A 27,918-nucleotide genomic window follows, 5' to 3' on the forward strand; every position below is an offset into this window, starting at 1 on the left:
CTTTACATCTATTATATTGAATTTAATGGCTCGAGGGTAGAAAACTCTCCGTACAAGAGCACCGTACAAGAGCTTAAACTCGAAGTTGGGTGACTAGGTCTGGCTGAGGCTCTGAGCCCTCTTGACTTAAGTTTCCCTATCAGTACAAGGAACGTGTGGATCTATCCTATAACTTAGACAATTTCACGTTCTAACATTACTGACTGCATCCCGGGAGAGCTAGGTCCTGTGCAGAACGCTGCCAGGCCAAACTCCCAGGTTCTCAGTCCTCTTGCAGTTCTAGGGGACTTGAGGGGCTGGAGGCCATCTCGGCCACGCTTGCGAAGCCTCTGACATACGTGTTTCCAACAGGAGGGAGGGAAGGAAGAAAATAGAGGACGCGAATTCTACCCAAGCCAGAGAATCCCGAGTGAAGCAGGCCACGAAACCTCCACAGCTTCATGGATTGGGAGGAACTGCAAGATGCCACTCAAGAGCTGAAAGCCTCCTAAATGGTTACCCGCCAAGGGGCGGGGCGGAATCTCAAAGAGCCAATCAGAAAGAAGAAGTCCTGTTCTGTAGGGAGATAACCGCCTTCTGACTGGGGCGATCGCTGAGAGAAGGCGGGACGGGATTGCAGATCCATCCAAAGTCTCTCTATTCGCAGCCTCTTCTGCTGTCCGGGGACTGGGAGGGAATAGCCCCGATCGGCCTGGCGGAGCCTCGCCTTCCAAGAGTCTTCGCTTATTGGCGGCCGGGGGAGTCTCGAGGAGCCAGTCAGAAGTCAGGACTCACGCGCTCGGAGGAGGGGCGGACCCAGACGCGACAAGTTGGGCGCGACTTCCCAGCGGGAGCACAGGACCGCGGCCGCAGTCCCCGGCTGCTCGAGAGCGGGATCCACGTCAGGACCTCGGGTCGTTGCGGGTGAGCCGGGTGGGGAAAGCAGAGACGAACCCCAGAGCCCTCTGGAGGGGGCGGCCCGGAGAGCAAGGAGGCTCGCTGCGAATCTGGGGCCAGGAGTCGTGAGCCTCCGGCCCCTCCAGCGCCTCCAGCCCCTAATCCACCTCAGACTCTGTTCAGGTGATGCGCAAGTCACCGTCCTCGCTGGATCGCACCTACAACCAAGAAGGTTGAGCTGAGATCCCAGAATTTGGGTGTGGCACCTGAGAAGTCATCTGGTCCAACCTGTGCGGTGCCTGGCACTCCCGGCCAGGGGTCTAGTGGGAACAATTTCTTGAGCTCCACTGGACTTCACTAGCATAACACTCTGAACCCGACTATGTGCCCTCTTCGTCCCTTATTTTCCTATCTCTTGGGTCAGCAACCCTTTTGCAGCCGCTCTCCTACCACCTGTTCCTTCTCACCCAGAAGGAAAACACTCAGGGCACCCACTGCTGTTGTCTTTGAAAAACTAGATTCTAGTTCCCTGTCTTTCTGTTTCCTGAAACCCTTTGAGGGTAAACTGCCCTCATGACCCTGTGGAATGAAAGTAACCCTTCTGTCATTAATTCCTCTTGATAGTTAATAAGAATCTAGGCTAGAATCTGGGCTGGGGATACGGAGATTTACTGGACATAATCCTTGCTCTCCAACCTTGGAAGGACACAGCAGAAGGAGTTACAGGACCAGAAGGGCAGATTTGGAAGACTCGCTAAGGTAGAATTTAATAGACTTTGTAAAACTTTGAGAGTGAGGAAGAAGAAAGAATCAGGAATGATTTCTGTTTCTCGTCCGGTATACCTTACACAAAGTGCAGAGTTTAAGGTCCAATCCCCCAGGTTGTAGGACAAAGGTTTTGAGATTCTGGCATAAGCCCTGGAGTTGGAAAACATTTGCTTCCTGAGCACTTTCTCAGAAGCCAAGTAAAACACTGTTGGCAGGAAATAAGCGCAACTACCTATAGGATTTGAGTTCCCTTCCTCACCCCCTCCACCCATACAAAAGGCATTTGGTTAAGACAGCCATCTCTGATCAACACATTTCTTTCTCCGTATTTACTTACTTGGGCTTCCCAGGTGGTGCACAAGTGCTGACTTGATCTGTGCCATTAGTTCCATATTTGGAACAACAAAAAAAAAAAAACACAAACTAACTTTAAGCTCAAAAAGAAAAAACTTTAGAAACAGAATGTTAGCACTAGAAGGAATTTTTAGGGATAATCTAGTCCAACTCCCTTTTAGAGGAGATGTGAATAGTGCAAAGTTTCGGAGGTTATGTATAAAATAAAATATCTTATCTCTCCCAGCATAGAAACTATTTTATTCTATTTTTTAATGTGATAAAATACACTTAGCCATCACAACTTTTTGTTGCACCAGGCTGTCTTTGATGGCTAGAGCTGCCAACTTTGCTGTAGAAAACAGGGTGCTTTAAGTAAAGGGTTAACAAACCTCATTCAAGAATGTTACAGGGACATTTTCTAGACTGGAAAGCATATTGGCCTTCACTAATTGCTTCTAAGTGTCCTTCCAACTGTAAGGATTTCTAATTCATATTCAATTCAAAATTATCCTGATATCTTTAAAGCTTTAGGAGTTGAAAAATTACTCTGGGATTTTGTCTTGAATACTTTAGTTCATATTACATTCTGAATATGGTCCTGACACCTGTTTATAAATATCCAGAAAGAATGTTAAAATCCCATGTAAAGCCTTAAACCCATATGCAGTGTGACAGGACATACTGGTTCCCAGAAGTTTCAGGTGCAGAGATTGTTTTAAACTCCATTCAGGCTTTGTCACAGTGTCTTTAGTAAACAAAATCCGAATTACTTAATTTGCTTCTGAAAGCATATGCCCTAGTCAGAAAGTAGATATGGGGAGTGATTGGCAAGAATGCAATAACTATAACAGGTGGTGGAAATCTACCAGTGGCACAGGGGCTATGCAAGTTTAAAGGCAGGAGAAATCACTTAGGTTAAGAGGGTCAGGGAAGGAGGGATGGGAAGGAGACTGGTGTTTGGGGGTTATAATCTTATCACGAGTCATCAGGCTGAATCAGAGAGGGGGTCATATAGGAGAGTCCTAGTGTACCTCCCTGAATTTTATCCCCTTTCCCTCACTGGACTAAGTTGGACTTTGACTGTCATAGGTCTAAAGTGATTAGACATTAACAGGCATACGGTCTGATTTGGGGAGCTCTAACGCATGAAAGAAAGTCCTAAGACCCCACCCCTACCACCTGTCCTAGCCATCTCTTACAAAGCTTTTCTTTTTTTTTTTTTTAAGTAAAATTTACATTCAGTGAGATTCTCTGACATTTGGTTAGTTTTAAGCTAAGTTTTGATAAATGTTTACACCCATGTAACCAAAGCCTAGTCAAGATATAGAACATTTTCCTCCCAGAAAGTTTCCTCATGCCACCTTCTTGCCAGAAGCAACAGCTGTGCTGATTTCTATCAACAGGCACTAACTGTTCATGAGATTCTTTTTATATAACACTACATCCTTTGAACAGAAATCACATGTAGCCCAAAATGCAACCCATCCCCAAGATGTTGTTAATTATTTACAATTTAGTATGAAGGAAGGATTGGAATAAAACTATTTTGGGAAAAGGGAGAAGTGAAATTGCAAGGATCTTAAATATTTGGTTCCTAAAGGATATTCAGAAGCCTAACATTGCCTTCCATATATATTATATATGGTAGCTTTCCTGGTAGCTCAGTGGGTAAAGAATCTGCCTACAATGTACGAGACCCAGGTTTGATCCCTGGGTTGGGAAGATTCCCTGGAGAAGGAAATGGCAACTCACTCCGGTATTCTTGCCTGAAAAATTCCATGGACAGAGGAGCCTGGTGGGCTACAGTCCATGGGGTTGAAGAATTGGACATGACACAGTGACTAAACCACCACCGCCATATATATATGGTGAGTATATATATATATATATATACACACACACACACACACACACACAAACTCAGGAAATATGCAAAATATGTGTAGCAGAGAGTGGCATTATCAAGGGGACAAAAACAGTCTCTTCCATCCTGTTTATCCAATTCATATTTATAGCTCAATTTAAATCCATCTTCTCAAGAATATCATTAGGCTGTAGTAATTTCTCTCTCCTCTGAATTTCTATCATAGTTTTGGCAGATATTAATTTCATAGGTCATAAACTCAGATGCACCTTTACTTTCTGTAAGCAATCTTAATTTTTAAGCCCCTGTTCTGCTTAGCAGTAGAAAAATAAATTCAGTATTTATTAATTTGGCTGCTTTGGATCTTTATCTTTGTTGTAATGCATGGGCTCTGATGTGTGGGCTCACTAGTTATGGTGCATGGGTTTTGTTGCTCCATAGCACATAGGATCTTATTAATAGATCCCCCACCAGGGATAGAACCCACATCCCCTGCATTGCAAGACAGATTCTTAACCACTGGACCACCAGGGAAGTGCCAGAAAATTTATTCTTCACAATTTAAGGCAAACTCAGTCACTTCATCAGGTTTATACTTAATTCAGTGTTTTCTTTGGCATTCTATTAGTTTATCAGTTACTGCCTTGTAACTTGTTTTGAGCACCTTTTAAGCTTTTCATTGTTTAGGATATCTGTGACAGTGAGCTAACTTCAGAGCCCTCTAATTGCATTTCCTATCTCCCACAGTGCTTCTTGGGAATGCTTTGCGCATCAGCCCACCCTTTGAAGTATGCGCAATAAGCTAGATGATGATACTTGTAACACAGAAAAGTAAGGTCACTGTATTTGAATTTACATTTTAAACCCAAAGTGATGATAATAAAGGGTTAAACCCAAAGGATATATATTAGAATTCTCACTGTAACTTTATATATAACTTTGGGCAAGACACTTAACCTCCCAGGACCTACATTCCTCCTTTAAATAAAGTTGATATTGCTGGAAGGGCTGGAGAAACCCGTGATACCAGGGTGCTTTCCCAGTGTGCATTCTGTACCTGGAAGCATACATTTTGCTTGTGAGGTGAGTTTAGACATTATTTATGGTACAAGGACTTTTAGTTACTACTTTTTTATCTGTGTGGTTTTTTTTTTTAGGTTTTAAAATTCAAAAATGGAGATTTTCACGTTTATACAAAGAAATATGAAGAATAAATTATTTTAATAAACCACAGTCGCTATAAGAGAAAAGGCATGAACAGTGGACTCAGACAAATCTTATGTGAATTTGAGCTTTACAGTTTACTACCTGTGCAAGCTGGGGCAAGTTACTCAATTTCTCTTAAGTTTTGGGTTTCTAATCTGTAAATAGGTATGAGAAAATTTACTTTCCAGTTTGTACTGAAAATTAAGTGGGATACTGAATATAGAATGATACAATTCTGCATGTTTTTAGTAACATGTAATAGCTTATTAATATTCTGTTAATCGATTTCATTGATCTATTGTAGTGAGATTAGATGTCTGATAAAGCCCTAACCAGTTCAAGTTTCTTGTCCTTGAGCTGTTGCCTGCCCTTACCAAATGTCACCCTTGACTACCTAATTTTACATTTAAGGATATTTTTCTTTTTACATTATGGTTTTGAGCTTGTGAAAACTTGTTTTAGGATTGAGTTTTCCTTCCTGAATATCCAGAAGTCACAGTGATTTAAGCTATTTGTAATTTAGGGCTACTTGTAATCAAAATAAATATATTTACCCATCTATGGTATGTTAAAATATGGATCCTCAAACACTAGATAATAAATAACAAAAACAGCAAATTAAAATGACCCTCTTTACCTTTTAATAGAAAGCCTGGAATCTTAGAGAAATAGACATAAGGTAGATGACATCAGGACCAGCTAGCCTACCATGACTCTTGGAAATTAAAGAACAAAGTTATTGCATAAATATGCAGGGATGAGGCTGGACTGTGTTTTTAATCTACTTTTTAAATCTCATTTACTCATTTGATTTTTTTAACTTTATGAGTGAAAATTCACAATCAAGAAGTACCAAATCAGTATTGGGAAACATTATTGATCTGTCTTAGGAAAACTCTTTTAAATAAGTATATTCAATATAAGTTCTTTTTCCAGTTTGTTTGTTTTTTTCCCTAGAAATAATGTCAAGTGGAGATGGTCAGCAATCAAAGGCTCTTACCAAGCCCTCTTTCAGTGAGGTACAAGCCTCTGCATTAGTGGAATCAGTATTTGGGTTAAAAGTTTCCAAGATCCAGCCACTTCCTAGCTATGATGACCAAAACTTTCATGTATGCATTGCAAGAACCAAAGTCACTACAGATGGCCCAAATGAATGTGTCCTCAAAATAAGCAACACTGAATCTAGCAAAACTCCAGACCTGATTGAAGTGCAGAGTCATATCATCATGTTTCTGAGAGCAGCTGGATTTCCAACAGCCTCTGTGTGTCGTACTAAAGGAGACAACATAACCTCTCTCGTGTCTGTAGGTAAGAGACCGCCACCGGTCATCACCTGTCCATGTACATTACTGCATTTTGGCTACAAGTAGAAATATCAAGAACAGGTATGTCGTTCCAAGAGTTAAGACAGTTATTTTGTTCAGCAGTTGGGAGAAGCTACAGCATCACCAAAGTGGAAACTGGGGCTGTGGTTAGGGCTGGGATCTGGTGTAACTCTTCTGCCTGCAAAGGATCTGATGGATGAGCAACTAAGAGGATATGTGAAAACTAGAGGAACTTTTATTTTTAATTAGAAAAATAAATAGCTTTATTTATCAGATCAGCTGTGTACTTTGGTGCTGTGATATAGTAGAAAGCACACAGAATCAGGAATTTTAGAGGCCAGCTCTGTAATTATGGTATATGTGACTTAAATTCTTAAAGGGTATGAGCTCTCGTCTGTGAAAGTTGGTCCCTTTCAATTCTAATTGCTAAGATGTATCTAGGGAGAAGGCCTTGGCAGCCCACTCCAGTGTTCTTGCCTGGAGAATCCCAGGGATGGGGGAACCTGGTGGGCTGCCGTCTATGGGGTCGCACAGAGTCGGACACGACTGAAGTGACTTAGCAGCAGCAGCAGCAGGAGCAAGACGTATCTAATAGAATTTTCCAAGCGGTAGTTTGTCCCTAAAGAAGTCTGTGATTCTGAAACAGTTATTTATTTATCACAACTTCACCCACTGCAAATTTATTAAAAATGTATTTTAAGCATTCATTTATCAGAGTAGATAATTTAGAGTTAAGGCCAGCAGACTGGGGGCTACAGTCATGTTAGGATGTAAATGGCTAGCCCCAGTGTTCTGAAGTCTATCTGTTCTCCTTGCTGGCTTGATCCATTCAGTCCTGCCTCATAGAATCCTGCTGACTTGTCCTGTGTTAGCATGTTTTTATTTTTTTCTCTTGTTCTGTATTATTCCTTGCTATAATAATTGCAAAGGCAGAATAGCCTCTAATCTTTTTTTTCCCCAAAAAATAGTTGACAGAATATATCCTTCCATCCATCTAGATAGCGGCTCCGAAGTCAAAAGCTACTTGGTGAGGCTGCTGACTTACCTCCCAGGAAGACCCATAGCTGAGATTCCCATTGGCCCTCAGCTCTTATATGAAATTGGAAAGCTAGCTGCTAAGTTGGATAAAACACTGGAGGTAAGATCTGGGATTTTATTTTGTTTATAAGAATTGTTCTTTGCTGGTTTTGATTTATTTAAAGTACACCCAGGGTCAGACTGTTTTTATTTGGTGCCTCTTAACATGTATTGGAGTTGGCCGGAAAGTTTGGTTAGTGAATATGTTGTTCAATACAATTCTTGGTGAATATTGAAAATGTGTCTTTTATGTATACCTAAAACTGAATGAATTTTTTTGGCCAGCCCGACCTGATATTAGGAAGAAAATAAGGTACTAGATGCATGGATATTGACAGGTTTCTTTTTGCCCAGGTCTATACTTTACATGGGTTTGAGTAAACTCCGGGAGTTGGTGATGGACAGGGAGGCCTGGCGAGTTGCGATTCATGGGGTCGCAAAGAGTCAGACACGACTGAGCGACTGAACTGAACTGATAATTTACTAGCTTAGTGGCAAGATTACCTACATCTTTAGAAATTCATGATATCCTCTATGCTGCTCACTGAAAACAGCCTGCATTCACAAATTAAAATCCGAAGTTTTCATAAGACATAATCAGCCAGAGCTCTGTATGAAGCAATAGTTATCTTACAAATGGATTGAAATGACTTGGATTAAAAATGTTTTTGTCGTAAAGAAAAGATACCTTGTTTGACAAATATTTTTCCAAAGGTACCCACAAAACATCTTCATTTAATCAACAAATGTTCACTGAGAACTCTTTCTATGCCAGGAACTGGGGGCAACAATCCCATTGTTAATAGGGATTCCCCTGTCCTAGAGGAGTGTGTTCCAAGGGACACATAGACACTTGAAAAAGTAACCCCAGTTTGTATAAGTAAAACACTTGCAATTACTCACTGAATCCTGACCAGTCTACCTCTCAGATGTCTACAATCCATCTCCTTTCCATTCCTGCCTTGACTATCCCTCCTTGCACTCAGATCTTTTTCTCCTTCAATTTATTTTTTATACCAATCAAGAGTTACTTTTTAAAATTACAGATCCGACCATGTCAGTTCCATAATTAAAATCTTTCAGTGGCTTCTCACTGCTTTCAAAGTAAAGGCCAAGGTCCTCAGCGTTTCTTTCAGATAAGGCCCCATTGGCCTCATCCCTGCCTCTGCCCCCTCAGTCTCACTGTCCGTGTCTTCCCTTTCATGCTTCTCTCACCACCAGAGTAGAACTTCTCATCGTCCCCTGAATGTGCCTTTTTGTTTATTGCATCTCTGCCTTTATTATCTTCTCAACCATTAATACCTTTTCCCCTGCTCTGCAAAATTCCTGATCATCCTTCAACACACAGCTCAGGAATCACTTCCCCTGTGAAATCTTCCCTGGTTCCTTCTTTCTCTTTCCAGGCTGTACAAAGAGGATCACTTCCTGCTCTTTGCTCCATCGGAATTTGTGCGTCCATCAATTCACATGATTCTATGGGTTGACTGACTGGGCCCCTCTGCTCTTCTTGGTGTTGATTTGGGTCATTCATGCAGCTATATTTAGTTGCGGTGCTTCAGATCCTTTCCATGTGTCCTTTTTGCTTCATGTGGTGTCTTATCCTCCAGGATGGTCTTGAGCATCCATGCAAAATGACTGCTGGCTTCCAATACAGATTTAAAAAGACAAGCCCACAGTGGACAACTGCTTATCAAGACTCAGCTTGAATCATGTTAGCTCACATTTCATTAGCCAAAGCAAGTGACATGTCTAATCCCAAGTAGGAGAAGCTGCGCAAGGGCATGCACACCAGGAGTCATGGTTCATAGGACGCCGTTGGGGTAACAGTCTACCGTGATGGTACTGTAATTTAGTTGCTTGGACTTCCTGTTACATATGCTACATAAGAAACAATGATCTTCTTAAGAAATTGGTCAACATCTTAATTATTCATTTTTTATCTTTGGTGTCTGGGGGTGTCAAACACATATTAGATATTCAAGGAGAGCTTCATAACAAGTTTTTTAATTAAAAAAAAAGCTTATGAGCTGGTTTTAAAAGTCTTGAACCCATCAGTCAGTCAGAGAAAAGGAGGAAGGGTATTCAGTGAAAGGAAAGAGCATGCAAGAAATCATGGCAGAACAATGACCGTGTTCCAGAACCTCTGAATAATTTACTGTGGCTGGAGCATAGGGTTTATACCTGAGAGAGATAGGAGCTAAAGTTGGAAACATAGGATGGAGTCAGATTATAAAATATGTTATCGTAAGGAGCTTGAACTTTGTCTTATTTTCTTGGACAGTAGGGAGACTTGGAGGATTTTTAAACAGGAAATATGATGGCTAGATTGGCAGAAAGCCAGAATGGAGGCAGGGAATGCATCTAGGGAGCTAATGCAGTAATCAAATAAAAGCTGATTGAGGACTGGAACCAAGAAAAGGCTCAAAACATATTTAGGAGACAGAGCCAACTGAATTTGGTGATTGATTTAATGTTAAGGATGGAGGAGAGGAAAGGGCTGAGCAGGACATGGATTCTAACTGGATCTTCTGGGACAAAACTCCATTCTGAAATAGGCAGGATTCTCCCCTTGTAGCAATCCTGGAGTCACCTTCAGAGCCTGGAATAAAGGCCTGGAGGGATAGAAAGGGGAAGAGTATCAGACATGGGTCTAGAAGGTGTTGAGATCTGTGGAAGTTTTTCAAGGCTTCCTGCCATACAGAAAAGCAGATCTGCCTCTATGCATTTCACATGTGCTCCATTAGTGCCTGCTGGGATCAGCTTGTCTGCTCCCATTCCTTGATTCTGTCTGTTTTTCTTTTTTCTATCTGGTTGGTGCTTTAGAGAAAAGAATAAGACAGAGCCTTTAGAAGAGTTAAGTGAGAGATGATTCAGGGCTGAGAACACTTTAACAATAAGCTTTAGGAGGGTTTTTTTAATTCTCTTTACCCCAAAAGACTATATTTATTGTTTTCTGGGAATGAGGGAAAAATTTCTTCACTGCTTTATAGTAAAAGTGTGTTTCTTATAGGCAGCATATATATGAATCTTGCTTTTTTTATCCAGTCTGGTAATCTGTGCTCTCTAATTGGGATGTTTAAAGCATTTACATATAATGTGATTTTTGTATGGTTAGGTTTAAGCCTGTCATCTTGATATCTGCTTTTTTTTTTTTTTTTTTTTTTGGTCACATCAATTCTTTATTCTCTAATTTGCTTTTTTTTTCTGCCTTCTTGGCTTGTATATTTTTTATGATTTCATTTAACCTCCTTTGTTGGCTTATTAGCTATAACTGTTGACTTTAGTGGTTACTTTAGGGTTTATAGAATACATCTCTAACTGATCACGGTCTCCCTTAAGTTATATCACTTCATGTGGCATATGTACCTGACACAGTATACTTCTGTTTCTTCCCTCCGGTCCTTATTCTATGGTTGTCATGCTCAGTTACTCACTCATGTCTGACTCTTTGTGGCCTTGAGGACTGTAGAACACCAGGCTTCTCTGTCCATGGAATTTTCCAGGCAAGAATGCTGGAGTGGGGTGCCATTTCCTACCCTAGGAGGATCTTCCTGACCCAGGGATCAAACCCACCTCCCTGTGTCTCCTGCATTGGCAGGTGGATTTTTACCACTAGCGCCACCTGGGAAGCCCTCTACCTATTGTTGTCATACTTTTTACTTATACATTGTTATTTTTGTTTAAACTTTCAATTATCTTCTAAAGAGATTTAATTAGGAAAAAATTATATATTTGCCTGTGTAGTTACCTTTTTCAGTGCTCTTCATACTTTTTGTCGATCCATATTATTCCCTTCTGCCTAGAAGACTTCATTTAACATTTCTCATAGTGTGGGGCTGCTGATAATGAATTTTTTCAGCTTTTGTATGTCTTTGTTTCACCTTCATTTTTGAAAGATATTTTCACTGGATAAAAACTTTCAGGTTGACTGTCTTTTCCAATGTGCTTTAAACACACTCCACTACTTTCCTCTCTTGCATTGTTTCTGCCAAGAAATCCACTGTCAGATTGTTCCTCTGAATTTAATATGTATGTCATCTGTGTGTGTGTGTGTCTTAAGATTGTCTCTATCTCTACTTTTGAGCAATTTGATCATGATGTGTCTTGATATAGTTTTGGTTATATTTCTTGTGCTTGGTGTTCATTGAGCTTCCTTGAGTGGTGCAGTTAAGTCACTTGGAAGCAGTTTGGTGATTTTGTGTCTTAATACTTCATACTTTGTATCTTAATATATCTGAGCTGACTGTGGCTCAGATCATGAACTCCTTATTGCCAAATTCAGACTTAAATAGAAGAAAGTAGGGAAAACCACTATACCATTCAGGTATGACCTAAATCAAGTCCCTTATGATTATACAGTGAAAGTGACAAATAGATTCAAGGGATTAGATCTGATAGAGTGCCTGAAGAACTATGGATGGAGGTTCATGACATTGTACAAGAGGCAGTGATCAAGACCATCCCCAAGAAAAAGAAATGCAAAAAGGCAAAATGGTTGTCTGAGGAGGCCTTTCAAATAGCTGAGAAAAGAAGAAAAGCTAAAGGCAAAGAAGAAAAGGAAAGAAATACCCATTTGAGTGCAGAGTTCCAAAAAATAGCAAGGAGAGATAAGAAAGCCTTCCTCAGTGATCAGTGCAAAGAAACAGGAAAATAATAAAATGGGAAAGACTAGAGATCTCTTCAAGAAAATGAGATACCAAGGGAACATGTCATGCAAAGATGGGCTCAATAAAGGACAGAAATGGTAGGGGCCTAACAGAAGCAGAAGATATTTAAGAAGAGGTGGCAAGAATACACAGAAGAAATATACAAAAAAGATCTTCATGACCCAGATAACCACAATGGTGTGATCACTCACCCAGAGGCAGACATCCTGGAATGCAAAGTCAAGTGGGCCTTAGGAAACATCACTATGAACAAAGCTAGTGGAGGTAATAGAATTCCAGTTGAGCTATTTCAAATCCTAAAAGGTGATGCTGTGAAAGTGCTGCACTCAACATGCCAGCAAATTTGGAAAACTCAACAGTGGCCACAGGACTGGAAAATATCTGTTTTTATTTCCAATCCCGAAGAAAGGCAATGCCAAAGAATGCTCAAACTACCACACAATTGCATTCATCTCACAGGCTAGCAAAGTAATGCTCAAAATTCTCCAAGCCAGGCTTCAACAGTATGTGGACTGTGAACTTCCAGATGTTCAAGCTGGATTTAGAAAAGGCAGAGGAACCAGAGATCAAATTGCCAACATCTGTTGGATCATCGAAAAAGAAAGAGAGTTCCAGAAAAACATCTACTTCTGCTTTACTGACTACACCAAAGCTTTTGTGTGGATCACAACAAACTGTGGAAATTCTGAAAGAGATGAGAATGCCAGACCACCTGACCTGCCTCCTAAGAAATTTGTATGCAGGTCAAGAAGCAACAGTTAGAACTGTCCATGGTTCAAACAGACTGGTTCCAAATCAGGAAAGGAGTATGTTCAGGCTGTATATTGTCACCCTCCTTATTTAACTTATATGCAGAGTACATCATGAGAAATGCTGGGCTGGATGAAGCACAAGCTGGAATCAAGATTGCCAGGAGAAATATCAATAACCTCAGATATGCAGATGACACCACCCTTAAGGCAGAAAGCAAAGAAGAACTAAAGAGTCTCTTGATGAAAGTGAAAGGGAAGAGTGAAAAAGTTGGCTTAAAACTCAATCTTCAGAAAACTAAGATCATGGCATCCAGTCCCATCACTTTATGGCAAATATATGGGGAAACAATGGAAACAGTGAGATAATTTATTTCTGGAGGCTCCAAAATCACTGCAGATGGTGACTGCAGCCATGAAATTAAAAGACATTTACTTCTTGGAAGAAAAGTTATGACCAACCTAGACAGCATATTAAAAACCAGAGACATTACTTTGCCAACAAAGATCCATCTAGTCAAAGCTATGGTTTTTCCAGTAGTCCTGTATGGATGTGAGTTGGACTATAAAGAAAGCTGAATGCTGAAGAATTGATGCTTTTGAACTGTGGTGTTGGAGAAGACTCTTGAGAGTCCCTTGGACAGCAAGGAGATCCAACCAGTTCATCCTAAAGGAGATCAGTTCTGGGTGTTCATTGGAAGGACTGATGCTAAAGCTGAAACTCCAATACTTTGACCACCTGATGCAAAGAACTGACTCACTGGAAAAGACCCTGATGCTGGGAAAGATTGAAGGCGGGAGGAAAAGAGGATGACAGAGGGTGAGATGGTTGGATGGCATCACTGACTCTATGGACATGAGTTTGAGTAAGCTCCAGGAGCTGGTGATGGACAGGGAAGCCTGGCATGCTGCAGTCCATGGGGTCGCAAGGAGTCGGACACTACTTAGCGACTGAACTGAACTGAACTTCATACTTTACGGGTGGGACCAGGGGTGCATTTAGTGTAGGACCCTTCTGAGTCTCTACCTAATGTCCCATGAACTGTGAGCCTGATTGGTGGGAACAGGCACTATTCCTGACCCCGTGTTGTCCAAGTACCGTTCCCTCTAATCTTTCAGGTGGTTCTTTGCCCAGCTTTGAGTAGCTTTCCTCATCCTCTGTACTGATCATACATGTCTGCCAGGTTTCAAGGGGGACATCTACAGATCTCTAGAGTTCTCTCTGTCTCTGTAGCAACCTGTTTTCTGGTCATCTATCCTGCAGACTAGCAGCTTTGGTCTTCCTACTTGCTCTGCCTCCTCAACTCAGTGTATATTTAGGAATTGTTTTCACATATTACTTTTTTTTTAGAGAAACCTTTGAACTGATTGGAATGCTCAGGAAAGTCTCTCAACCACCCCCATAATCAAATCTGTAAAATGAACTGTTGAAATGAGCATCTGTTCCATAAGAGTTCTTTATCATTGACCTCTCTTTCTACACTCCCTGAGGCCTCCATTATAGTGCCTGTTGCTGTTGAGGTTTCAACTTTTACTTCTAAATTCTGACATGACAATTACAGTTCTAAGAGGGAGATAGCACCACACCATTGCTGACAGTGAGTTCTGCTGTGTAGTTAACCACCTGCTGTTCTGCGGTGCAACTTAAGTTGTCTCCCAGAGGACAGGAGAGTTCTAGAGGAAACCAAGAGAAGCCTTCCTCACTAGGTATTCTAACACATTTTATCATGCTTTATTCCCATTGTTCATGCCCTCACCTAACCTCACCCCAGGCCTTTGCAGGTGGTAAGTTCTTACTTTCTGTACAAACAATAGGAACCATGGAGTCTGCCCAAAATATCACTTAGGTGAAGAATTTTAATCCGAGAGGGGTGGCAGAGCCTGTGACTGTTCTGTTCTGCTGGGGAGGTGGCTGGGGCATTGAAGCTCCCAGCAGGTGGGCAGGCTTAGGGGCCCAGAGTACAAGGAGCTCTATGGGTGGTCATTGCCAAAATCAGGGCATTCACAAGTGAAGGCACCAACTGACCTGTACTGGAATTTGGTTGCAGCTTTGTTCACAGATGTGCTGGTGGTTAGTCTCAGGAGATTTAAGTATAAGAAAGAAGAAAATACTGGGGAGACTTATAAGTATAGCCACAGAGGAAACAAGGTGTTTGAGAAATAGGAATTGGAATGAGACGTAGAGTGAGGAAGGTGACAAGAGGTAGATATAGACAGACTAATAAAGGGTAGTGATTAAACTACCAGAAATTCAGGTTGGTGGCCACAGCATGGGAAGGCCAGAGAAGTCAAGCTCATCAGCTGCAAAGTTCACATTCAACAGACATTTACTGAGAACCTATTATGTATGAAATCGTTACTATTTCATGTCTTAGTTTTTCTTTTAATAATTTTTACACTTTATTTGCTTTTGGTTGTTGCTGGGTCCTTGTTGCTACACTGGCTTTTCTCTCAGCAAACAGGAGTTACTCGTCATTGCACTGTGCAGGCTTCCTGCAGTGGCTTCTCTTGTTGCGGAGCACAGGCTCGAGGGCCCCAGACTTCAGTAGTTGCGGCACGTGGGCTCAGCAGTTGGGGTTCCCAGGCTCTAGAGCCCAGGCGCAATAGTTATGGCCAACGGGCTGAGTTGCTGCATGGTATGTGGGATCTTCTTGGATCAGGGATGCAACTCGAGCTTCCCACATTGGTGAGGGGATTCTTGACCACTGAGCCATCAGAGAAGCCCCTCATGTCTTAGTTTATCAACAGATAAGTATGAGGCTGGGGGGATCGGGATGGGGAATACGTGTAACTCTATGGCTGATTCATGTCAATGTATGACAAAACCCACTGAAATGTTGTGAAGTAATTAGCCTCCAACTAATAAAATAAAATTAAAAAAAAAGTATGAGGCTGATATTTTTTAATTTTACTGAAGTATAGTTGATTTATCATGTGTTAATTTCTGCTGTGCAGCAAAGTGATTCAGATATATATGCATTTACACACATGCACACATGTTCTTTTTCATATTCTTTTTCACTATGGTTTCTTAACAGGATATTGAATATAGTTCCCTCTACTATATAGTAGGACTTTATTGTTTATCCATCCCATGTAATAGTTTGCATCTGCTAACCCGAGATTCCCAGTCCATCCCTCTCGCATCTCCCCATCCCCTTAGCAACCACAAGTCTCTTATCTATGTCTGTGAGTCTGTTTCTGTTTCACAGAGAAGTTCACTTGTGTCATATTTTAGATTGCACATATAAGTGATACATATGCTATTTGTCTTTCTCTTTCTGACTTACTTCATTTAATATGATAGTATCTAGGTCCATTTATGTTGGGGCAAATGGCATTATTTCATTCTTTCTATGGCTGAGTGGTATTGCATTGTATATATATACCACATCTTTATCCATCCCTCTGTTGATGGACATATAGGTTGCTTCTACATCTTGGCTATTGTAAATAGTGCCACTATGAACATAGGGGTGTATGTATCTTTTCTAATTATAGTTTTGTCTGGATATATGTCCAGGAGTGGGATTGCTGGATCATATGCCAACTCTTTAGTTTTGGGGGGAACCTCCATACTGTTTTCCATAATGGCTGTACCAGTTTACATTCCCTGTGAGGTTGGTATTGATACTCTGATCTTACTGTTAAGAAAACTAAGATCTGAGATATTAAGTGATAAAGCCAGTCGAAACCCAGATCTGTCTGATTCCAAGTACAGACCCCAAGTATTCTTCCTACTACTCCATACCACAGCAGGATGCACAAGGTTACAGTGCTGTCATTTTAGAAACTGACCCAGTCTTCCCTGAGTGGACTGTTGCTCCACTGGAAACCCAAGAGTGTTTAAATTTGGTTTCTTTAAAAATGAAAGTAGTACTTCTCTGGTGGTCCAGTGGTCCTGCCAATGCAGGGGATGTGGGTTCGATTCCTGTTCCAGGAAGATTCCACATGCTGTGGGGCAACTAAGCTCGTGTGCCACAACTGCAGAGCCTGCCCTCTAGAGCCTGTGAGCTGCAGCTACTGAGCCTGAGTACCTAGAGCCTGTGTTCCACAAGAGAAGCCAGTGCAGTGAGAAGCCCAAGCATCCCAAGTGGAAAGTAGCTCCTGCTGACTGCAACTAGAGAAAGCCCGCACGCAGAAACAGAGACCCAGTGCAGCCAAATAAATAAGTTTAAAAAAAATTTTTAATAGAAAACAATACAGAACATAAAAATAAAAGTAATTTATGCCTGTGGTAAAAATATCAAGCAGTGATGAAAGGTGTGAGACAAAACTCTTTTCTCTCTACTATCATCTCCATTATTATTTCCTTTTCAAACCTACTTCCCAGAAGTCACAACTCCCAACGGTGTTTTCAATGCTTACTCTGCAGAATATTTTTGTGGTCCACAGTGACATTTAATGCATCAGATGGTCAGGAGATTCAAAACCATGTCATGTGAGAAAGAATTGAAGGAACTAGAAAGGTTTACTCCACAGAAGAGCCTGAGATGCAAAAGTGTTGTCTTCCAATGTCTGGAGGACAGTCATGTGGGAGAGTCCTGTTCCCCATAGCCCGAGAGGTCACAGTTGGAACCTGTGGTATGGATACTATGGGAGAGGAAGGTTTTAGCTCAGCAAAAGGAAGAACACAGAGCTATTTCAATAAGGGTAAAAATGTACCTCCTACAGGAAGAATTCAAACAAAGGCTATGTGACCACTGAGCAAAGACATCTTAATGGTAACAGGAGCATAAGGGGGAGGTTATCAGACCCCAGGTCATGAGAATGGTTGTTAAAGTCAATTTAGAGAAACATTTTAAAATAAATAGAATAAAGTGAAAAAAATCTCAGAATACATCACATTAAAGGTTGTAAGTATTGTTATAGAAACTTTTTTCCTTAGGTATATGTTGCCTGTATGTAAGGTTGTAACATAAAACATATTTCATAATGCAGGCCATGGTCAAAAAAATTTGAGAGATACTCCTTTGGGTGGCCATCAAGGTACTTTCAGACACTTACTGTGTGAAAGAGGTCTTGACTAGAGTCAGAAGACCTAGGTCCTCTCTCAACCCCATAGTGGCAACTAGTCATTTTTTCTCTGAACTCTTCCCCATTTGTTCACGGATAGTCAAAGTCATTTAGAACTTTAGACTGAATGCCTAAAGTCCTTTCCAGTTCTAGAATTTTCTATGTTAATTTAGCAGATATTGCTTGAACAGTACATTCTATATGCCAGGCAATTTCTAAGTGTGGGGGTACAGTAGTGAACAAAACAGACCAAAAATAAACTCCTGCTCCTTTTGGAGCTTACATTCTAACAAGAACAGACAGTAAGGTAAATTAGTGAATCATGGTAAATGTTAGCAGTTCGTGCTAGGTGCTTAAGGAAGAAAAAATAAACAGAGAAGAGGGATATGAAATATTGGAGAGGATAGATGGAGTGATTAGGGAGTCCTCCCCTAGAAGGTGATTTTTGAATAAAGACTTGGTGGTGATGACAGCACTAGCCATGTGGATTCCTGGAATCCCCAGGTGGAGGGAACAGCAAATATAAAAGGGGTGGAAAAGTGCCTGGAATGTTCCTTGAAAAGCAGGGAGGCAAGTGTCAGTGTGGTTGGAGGAGAGTGGAAAAACATTGTCAAAGATGCAGTCAGACAGGGAACCGGGGGCCTGGGGCAGAGCTCTTTAGAGCTGCTTCCATTCCTTTGGTAGTCTGCAGATGGTAATCCTACCTTCCCCACTTACAAGGAGTGAGGAGAGGGGAATGTGCTCTAAGACTCTGAGGTCCTGGGCAAATATGACATTATGACCACTTTGTGGATTAAGGTAAATGAAGCAAGTCAGTGACCATGGGAGAACGCCAGCCCTCTCCCCAAGGCCCACCTGGCCCACCCTTCAGAGGATGCAGTCTTCTAGCCCACAACAGACCGCTCAGCAGTGCCTGTGCTATCAAGAGTCTAAGAGTTTCTTTGCTTTTGATTTAGAAATTTCATCACCCAAAGCTAAGTAGTCTTCATCGGGAGAATTTCATCTGGAATCTCAAAAGTGTTCCTCTTCTGGAGAAATACCTCTATGCCTTGGGCCAGAATCGGAATCGAGAGATTGTTGAACAGGTCATTCAGCTGTTCAAGGACGAAGTGATGACCAGGCTAAGTCATTTTAGAGAATGTGAGTACCCCCCCAATCAAGTAAATGTATTTCTTAATTTTTCAATTGTCAAATTTCAAACCAGCAGAAAAGTATGGAGGTACAACTTAGCTTTAACGATCTTAATACTTCATATTTGGCCCTGTTGCTTTTAAAGAATAATACTTTTATCTCCCTTAAAATTGAATTTGAAGCACCTCTAAATTTACATGATTCTGCCTCTCCCCTCCCTACTAAATTTGCATACATCTTTTAATATTACTCAGTTGTGTCCAACTCTTTGTGATCCCATGGACTATACAGTCCATGGAATTCTCCAGGCCAGAATACTGGAGTGGGTAGCCTTTCCCTTCTCCAGGAGATCTTCCCAACCAGAGATCAGGTCTCCCACATTACAGGTGGATTCTTTACCAGCTGAGCCACAAGGGAAGCCCTTTAATATTACTACATATGTATTTATAAATTACCTATATAGTATTTTGCATACTTTCAGACTTTAGATAAATGGCATCACACTATGTTATCATCCTGTAAGCTGATTTTTTATTCAACACTATGTTTTTCAGATTGATCCATTTAATAGATGTAGTTCTAGTTCATTTAGTTGATTAGCTTTAACTGCTGAGTAATATCCATTGTGTGTGTGTGTATACTATAGTTTATTTCAATGTAATTTTTGAGTCTATTCTCTTATTAATAGAATTTTAAGTTTATATATATATATATATATATATATATATATATATATATATATAAAAAGGAAAAAAATTGAGAGCTACTCCTCTGGGTGGCCATCAAGCCACTTCCAGACACTTACTGTGTGAAAGAAGTCTTGACTGGAGTCAGAAGACCTGGGTTCTCTCTCAGCTCCATAGTGGAAACTTGTCATCTTTCTCTGAACTCCTCCCCATTTGTTCATTGATCATCAAAGTCATTTAGAACTTTAGATAGAGTTGTCAATGCCTAAAGGCCTTTCCAATTCTAGAATTTTCTATGTTAAGAGCATTCATCTACTCAGCAGATATTGCTTGAGCAGTGCATTCTATATGCCAGGCACCATTCTTAATGTAGAGATACAATAGTGAACATATATATATATATAAATTTATATATATATAAATGATGCTACAATGTGCATGCCAAGCATATTTCCTTTTGTACATGTGCAACAGTTTCTTTAGGGTGTAATGAGCCTTTTGACCCAACATGAAGCACTGGTCAAAGGGGAAGGAACTGAGGGGGCATTTCTTGCAAAGTCAAGGATAGGCAGTGCACATCCTTTTCGTCCTCTGCTTTCTGTATTAGTTGGCTCAGACTGCCATTAAAAAACACCAAAGACTAAGGATTATTGCTGTAGCCTCCTAACTGGTCTCCCTGCTCCTGTCTGTCTCCCTACAGTATATAGTCACTTGTGTCTTCCCATTTGTTTTGTGGTTTTTTTTGCTTAAAATTACTTCTCTAAGATTACCCATGTTGTTGCATGTGGCCGTTTACTTTAATTTTTATTACTGTAGAGTGTGTGATTCATAAACCTACCACACGTTAGCTATTCCTCTCTTCAAAGATATTTGAGTTGCCATGGCTGATTCATGTCAATGTATGACAAAAACCACTACAATATTGTAAAGTAATTAACCTCCAACTAATAAAAATAAATGGGAAAAAAAAAAAAGATATTTGAGTTGTTTCCAGTTCTAGCCTGTTAAGAACAGTGCTCTATGAATCTTCTTGTGTCTCTTGGTATATGTGTTCAAGAGTTCTTTGGGTATATGACTTCATGAGCTCAGGGGTAGAATTGCTAGGTCCATAGTTCATGTCCATATTCAACTTCAGAGATATGCCGAACAGTTTTATGACTTTGTACTACTACTAGCAGAGTATAAAATTTTTATTCCTCTACAATCTTGGTACCATCAGACTTCAATTTTTGCCAATCTGATGTATGTGTAATGTTTTCTTATTGTGGTTTTAATGTGTATTTCCCAATTTACTAGCCATTTGGATAGATTCTTTTGTGAACTGCCTATTCAAATCTTTTGCTGGCAAAGTAATATCTCTGCTTTTTAATATGCTGTCTAGATTGGTCATAGCTTTTCTTCCAGGGAGCAAGTGTCTTTTAATTTCATGGCTGCAGTTACCATCTGCAGTGATGTTGGAGCCAAAAAAATAAAAAAAATTTTTTTTTCCTTCATAATATGACTATAATACATCTGGAATTTATTTTTATATACAGTGTGATTTTTCTTATGGCTGATAAATTTTCTCACCAACATTCATTAAAAAGCCATGTTTTCCACTTTATTTTCTAGTACCACCTCAGTTGTAAATCAAATATGATTTTGGACTGTATTTTGCTCTATTGGTCTATTTGTCTATCTCTGTGCCCATAGCACACTATGTATCAGCTAGACTAGGTCATGCTGCAGTGACAAATAACCCCCAAATTCTTGTGGACTTAAATAACAAAGGTTTAGTTCCCACACAAGCTCAGGTCTGTCATGGATTGACTGGGACTATGTGTATTCTTATTTTGGGATTTAGATTGATAAAACTTTCACCAAACTGGGATATTGGTATGGAGAAAGAGATGTAGTAAATTGTATGCTGAATCTTAAAGCATCTGCCCTGAAGTGATGTCACGTGTTACATGTAGTGGCCAAAAAAACAACACTGCTGCCAACAACTTTTGGAAAAGCAGGGAATTGGCAACCCAGCGTGTTCCTGGAAGGAAAGTAACTGGAATATTTGAGCATCCCTAAAGATTTCTACACTATCTTAATTTCTTTCACTGTTAAAATCTTCATATCTGATAGAACATGTCCTCTCATTTTCTTGTTCCTCTTTAAGAGGGTCTTGACTTTTTTTTTGTTCTTTCTACATTTCCATATCAATTTTGGAATCAGCTTGTCATGTTTAAAGAAAAATTTTGTTGAGATTTTGGCTAGATGTGAACTGAATACATATATATATATTTGGAGAAAATGTGTATGTTTATAAGATTGAGTAATCTAATCCATGAACTCTGGTCTATCTCTCCATTTATATAGACCAATAAAACATATATGATGATATGTTTAGTTATCCTTTTACTGTTGATTTCTACTGTTGCATTATGGTCAGAGAATATCCTTTGTATCAGTGCTGTCCAGTAGAGTTTTCTTCAATGATGGACATGTTTTGTATCTGTGTTATCTAATATAATAGTTCCTGTGTGGCTATTGAGCACTTGAAATGTGGCTAGTGCCACTAAGGAACTGAACTTTCCATTTTATTTAATCTTAATGAATTTAAATGGCAACTTATGACCAGTGGCTATCATATGGGACAGAACAGCTCTATATGATTTCGGTACTTTGAAATTTCTTAACATCTACTTCATAGTGAAGCATGTGGTAATTTTTTTAAAATGTCCCCCGTATGCTAAACAGAATTTATTCAGTTGGTGTTGGGTATTCAGTAGGTGTTGGGTACAAATATGTCCAGTAGATCAAATCTATTAATCTTGTTGTTTAAATTTTCTGTACTGTTGGAGAAGGAAATGGCAACCCACTCCACTATTCTTGCCTGGAAAATTCCATGGACAGAGGAGCCTGGCAGGCTACATGGGGTCACAAGAGTCAGACACAACGTAGTGACGAATCCAAACCACCACTGTTGGCTTACCTTTTTGTCCACTTGCTCTAACAATGATCAAGAAAAGTGTGTTTAAAATCTCCCACTCTTAAAAAAAAAAAACAAAAACCTCCCACTCTAACTGTGAATTGCCTATTTTTATTTGTATTTCTGTCAAATTTTGCTTTATATATTTCAAGACAGTGTGCACATAAAATGAGAATTGTTGTCTTACTAGAAAACTGAATCTTTTATCAATATAAAGTATCCTTCTTTATTTATCTTGCTTTTTGCCTTAATATCTACTCCATCTGACATTATATAGCTATCCCATCTTATTTTTTGTTCTCTAGATTTTTTTCTGTCTTTTCCATTTTTACTTTTCTTTCTCCCTTCTTTTGAGTGAATTGTTTTTGTGCTAATTATTTTGTCTTTTTTTCTCTGTCTCCAGAAAATTATATACTTTGAATGATTATCTTATAATACTTCAACTTATCAAAGTCTGATACAGGGACCTTAAAATAATTTCATTCCATTTATCTCCTTCCTGACTCATATGCTGCTGTTTTAGTAAACTTTAATTCTATATTTTTCACCACCAAAAACACTATTATTTTTGTTATAGAGTCAAGTTTATTTAGATTTACTTATATATTCACTTTTTATCTTCCAGCACCCCAAACCTTCTATCTGGAGTCATTTTTTTCCTGCCCAAAATACAGCTTTGTAAATTTCCTTTAATGCAGTTCTCTAATGGTGAACTTTCTCTGATTTCGAATGAAAATATTTTTATTTTATCTTCATTCCTGAAGGATATTTTCACAGCCTATAGAATTTTAGATCTCATGGGTTTAGAATTTTAGAATTCTACTGTCTTTTAGCTTCCATTGCTGCTGAGAGGCCAGCTGTCAGTCTGTTGTTTCTCTGAAGATAATTTGTCTTTTTCTCCTTTGAGTTTCTTTTCAGATTTTTTTTTTTTTAATTTGGGTTTTCCAAACCTGTGTATGAACATTGTCTTTCATCATTTATAGAAAATTCTTGCCTCTGCACCTAATCCCCTTCTTCTCCTTTTGAGACTCCAATTAAGCTCATATTATGCCTTCTCATTGAATCTTCTGTGTATATTACTTTCTCTTTTTCTCTGCCCATGCTGCATTTTGGAAAATTTTCTATCCTATTCTGTAGTTTATTGAATCTTTTTAGCTATGTCTAATCTCTTAAACCCAACCATTGTGTTCTTAATTTATTCATTGTATTTTTCAGTTTTAGAAGTTCTTCTTGATTACTTTTCTATAGTAACTACCTTGGGCCATATTCCATATCAGCACACAGGGAAATAAGTTACCATGAGCAAGAACAAGAAACTGACCATAGACATTGAACCAAAGACATCAGTAACTTCAGTAACTGGGCACAGGATATATTCACACAGCATCCAGGTTTAGCATTTGGTTTCAAGGCTATATTTCTGTCCTTCTCCCTCCTTGGGAACTGCAGTGTCTAAGCAGTGGGTTGGAAGCAGATTTGGTCCTGCTTTTATGAGTTAGGAGGCCCTCTTCACTGCCTCCAGCTTCATGTGGTGAGCGTGTTCCCCAAGAAATAGGTAGTATTTTAAGTTCCTTCTCTCAAAGGGGGAAAGCATATTGCTGATCTGGAACACAATAGGCAAGCCTGTGGCTTTATTCCTCCTCACTGCTCACTTGTGCTTGGCATTTCTATTCTGTTTGTACAAATCTATCTTGGTTTTGAGTCTGGCTGTGTATCTGTTGTTTTCACTTTTTATTTTTATCATTGCTATGTATATTGGGGTTATCAAAGTATGAATTCACTCTGCTATCTTGGTCAGAACTCTTTCTTTTCTTTTGTTAATTCTCAAATTCAACTACTTCTGTTATTTTATTCCAAGCACTAAGTAGCTGGATCATTTCTTAATAGGCCACTGGACACGTGAAAAGAAGCAATGAAATGAGAGAGGTTTCCACATATACAGATTGCATTCATGAAGTAATATATTTCATTTATTCTAAAATACCAATCCACTGTGTAAGATATCAAATTGTTTTATGAACCTCTAAGGGAGAAAAAATATTGTCAGTGAAACAATGACATGGTATCAATCATATGATAAATCCCCATATCAGAAACATGTGGTTTATAGTAATATTCATTGCTTCTACAGGCCACCCACTGTGCTACATCACTTAAGCATGATTTACACAACCCTAAGTCATATAGAAGAAATCAGCATTATATTTAAAAGCTAATATTATGGACTTAATATCATGCACTTATTATAAAGTAGGTGACTCACTGCTTCAGTATGCACAGACATCCCCATCTCCTCCTAACCCTCACTCAGTGGTTTAAATCAGTGCTTCTCAAACTCTCCATGGTAAAAGACAAGTTTGGGTTTTTCTTCCAACTTTCTGAAGCCTGATACATTTGACCCTACTGTTCAAGATTAATTCATGGCTCACACCACACATGATTTACCATGTGAGTTTGACAACATCAAAACTGGGCTATACTGTTAATGAGATAAGGCCCCTGTCATACTCTTGATGAAAAGTCAAACAGTCTAGATGTCTGTTTTTATTCTCATGCAGACTAATAACAGTTTGTGGGCCAGAACTAGCCACAGGCCCCCCACTTTGAGTCGTACTGACTTAAAATAACATCATCTATTCCGGTAATCAGAAGACTAGAGAAATTCAAAATTACTTTGTCATCAGAAATTTCTTTTCTCGGTTAAAATAAAGGCACATCTGGTCCACTCTAGGATTCTTTGCTTCTTATAATAACATGAATGTATATATGCATATATCTATATATATTAGACAAGTAAAGGGTAAAGAATTTAAAGATGAATTGACAAAACATTTCAATTTTCATTGGCTCAGAGCCAAAATCAGGTATTTGCAATGACTACAGTCTCCCTCTTCTGTCCTTGTATTGATGAAAAGCAAAAGCAACCACCAAAATGAACTGCTTTTATCCTTTTCAGAGGAAATTATTTTATTTCTCAAGAAAAAGAGGGTTTAGCTCTTTATCTCTGATTGCTCATCAAATTATTTGAATGCCCATACCTGAGAAAGTGGAGAAGGAAATGGCAAACCACTCCAATATTCTTGCCAGGGAAATCCCATGGACAGAGGAGCCTGGCAGACTACAGTCCATGCAGTCGCAGAGTTGGACATGACTTGACAACTAAACCACCATCACCATCTGAGAAAGAGTAATGGAAAGAGAATGAACTAGGGTATTAAACAACTGTTTTTACTTGGCTTGATTTTTCTCCTTTCAGGTATCATTCATGGAGATCTTAACGACCACAACATTTTAATAATAGAGTCCAGCAAGTCAGCCTTTGGAGATGCTGTATATCAGGTGTCTGGGATTTTAGATTTTGATGACATGAGCTATGGCTACTATGTGTTTGAAGTGGCGATCACCATCATGTACATGATGATTGAAAGTAAGACTCCTATACAAGTAGGAGGTCATGTCCTTGCCGGGTTTGAAAGTGTGGTCCCGCTGACTCCTGCGGAGAGGGGTGCTTTGTTTCTACTTGTGTGCAGTCGTTTTTGTCAGTCACTTGTCCTAGCTGCATACTCTTGCCAGCTATACCCAGAGAATGAAGAGTATCTCATGATTACTGCAAAAACCGGGTGGAAACACTTACAGCAAATGTTTGACATGGGCCGGAAAGCTGTAGAAGAAATCTGGTTTGAAACTGCCAAGTCCTACGAATCTGGAATCTCCATGTGACTGAAGATTCACATTAACTTGAGTAATGAAGAACCAATAGAACCTAATCTAATTCTATAAAGGGTTTTCCTGCACAGTTAAAGATGAATTGATGAAACATTTCAATGCACATGTAACCACTAAGGTCTTCTAGTAATTTCGTGACCATTTTTTAACCTAAGAAAGTACTGCATGAGCAAGCATGTCTTTCTATGGGTTTCACTTGCCTTGTGTATCAAACATGCAAAGTGATATTTTGAATCAAATAATCTCTCAAGATCAATGATTTTTTTAACTTTGAAAGGAATATATGTGTATAGACATATTCACATATATTAGATAAGTGAATGCAATATACAGACCTAGTTAACGTATCACCAGTTCTATGAAGCCTTATCCCATCTCTTCATTGTTCATAATCTCTTTGTATCCTGCCTTTTCTATGGCACATCACTTGGTATCATGGGTGATGGCCGTGTAGTCATCTAGCCTAAGAGCTATTTGAGGGCAGAAACCATGTAAATTGTTTTTTTGTCTTTCATCCATTCTTGCACTGGTATAGTGCCTTTCCAATGGTCTTTAAAAATATTTTCAAAATTAATGTATCCTAGAAGAAAGGCTGGAGAAAATAAGGCACACACTAAAATGCCTCAGGAGAAAACAGAGATGGTATTCATAAGAGAAAGCTTTAAGTTGTTTGAGAGGGCAGTTGAAACTGAAACTCCAGAGGCAGATGCCAGAACTCACTGGAACTGCAAGTAAGCAAATAAGACAGCCAGACAAGGCCACTAACTCGTGAGGTATCTAAACAGTTTTCACACTGATACCAAGAAAGACCCTAAGCAGATATTTTTAAATCCTCTACCATTTGTTTCTTTTCATATGAATATATAATATTGGAGAACATAGCTTATGTATACTGGACTTTATTCATACCACTGTATTTCCTTCACTGATTTCTGGTCATGTCTCCCTTAGTATGATAAACAGTAAGTAGTCATTTACTTAGTCTTGTCAATGTAACTCTCCATTCTCTGTAGATGACTCAAGTCTAGAACCCAGGCCATTCAAACACCTTTTTAGTAGTTATCTCTTTTGATATATATGAGATATATATATATCTCTGTGCCTTAGTTTCCTTGTCTGTGAAGGTAAAGTAGCACCTATCTTAAAGTTCCTATAACACTTACCTCAAGGAGCTAGTTGTGAGGATTTCTTAGAGATTAATTCAAAGTTCTTAGCACAAAGCTTGGCACATATAAAAGACTTAATAAATATTTACTAAGTGAATGAACCAGGTTACCCAAACTCAGAATATTGGAGTACTTTTCTTTTTGCCTCATATTCAGTCAGTGATCTGATTCTTAGGAATCAGAATTTTAGATCAGTAAATGATGATCAAATCCCTTTTCTTCCTGCTGTACTGTTTAGCAATGTATAATAAAAACTATTTATTGAGTATTAAGTATTTAAAAGAAAACTCTTTCTGCTCTCACAACAATTCTGACACTAAATGTGTGGGGTTTTCCCCCCACATTAAACCATTTGACACTAAC

At 39.4% G+C, this 27,918-nt stretch overlaps 1 protein-coding gene across 8 annotated transcripts; it reads left to right on the forward strand.

Moving 5' to 3' along the window:
• The first annotated feature begins 672 nt into the window (after positions 1 to 672).
• On the forward strand, positions 673 to 27,842 carry HYKK (hydroxylysine kinase). Of its 8 annotated transcripts, XM_065906650.1 has the most exons (8): positions 673 to 903; positions 1,060 to 1,108; positions 3,629 to 3,848; positions 5,002 to 5,215; positions 6,008 to 6,358; positions 7,374 to 7,513; positions 18,841 to 19,024; positions 25,920 to 27,842. In XM_065906650.1, the coding sequence occupies exons 5-8, from the start codon at positions 6,013 to 6,015 to the stop codon at positions 26,381 to 26,383; spliced, it is 1,134 nt and encodes a 377-aa protein (XP_065762722.1). In that variant the 5' UTR covers positions 673 to 903; positions 1,060 to 1,108; positions 3,629 to 3,848; positions 5,002 to 5,215; positions 6,008 to 6,012; the 3' UTR covers positions 26,384 to 27,842. The 8 variants fall into 8 exon arrangements, with proteins under 8 accessions (XP_065762722.1, XP_065762721.1, XP_065762726.1 ...); XM_065906649.1 differs by lacking the exon at positions 1,060 to 1,108; XM_065906654.1 differs by lacking the exons at positions 1,060 to 1,108; positions 5,002 to 5,215.
• Positions 27,843 to 27,918: the final 76 nt, after the last annotated feature.

Source organism: Muntiacus reevesi, chromosome 15, assembly GCF_963930625.1.
Source record: "Muntiacus reevesi chromosome 15, mMunRee1.1, whole genome shotgun sequence".
NCBI classification, from domain to species: Eukaryota; Metazoa; Chordata; class Mammalia; order Artiodactyla; family Cervidae; genus Muntiacus; species Muntiacus reevesi.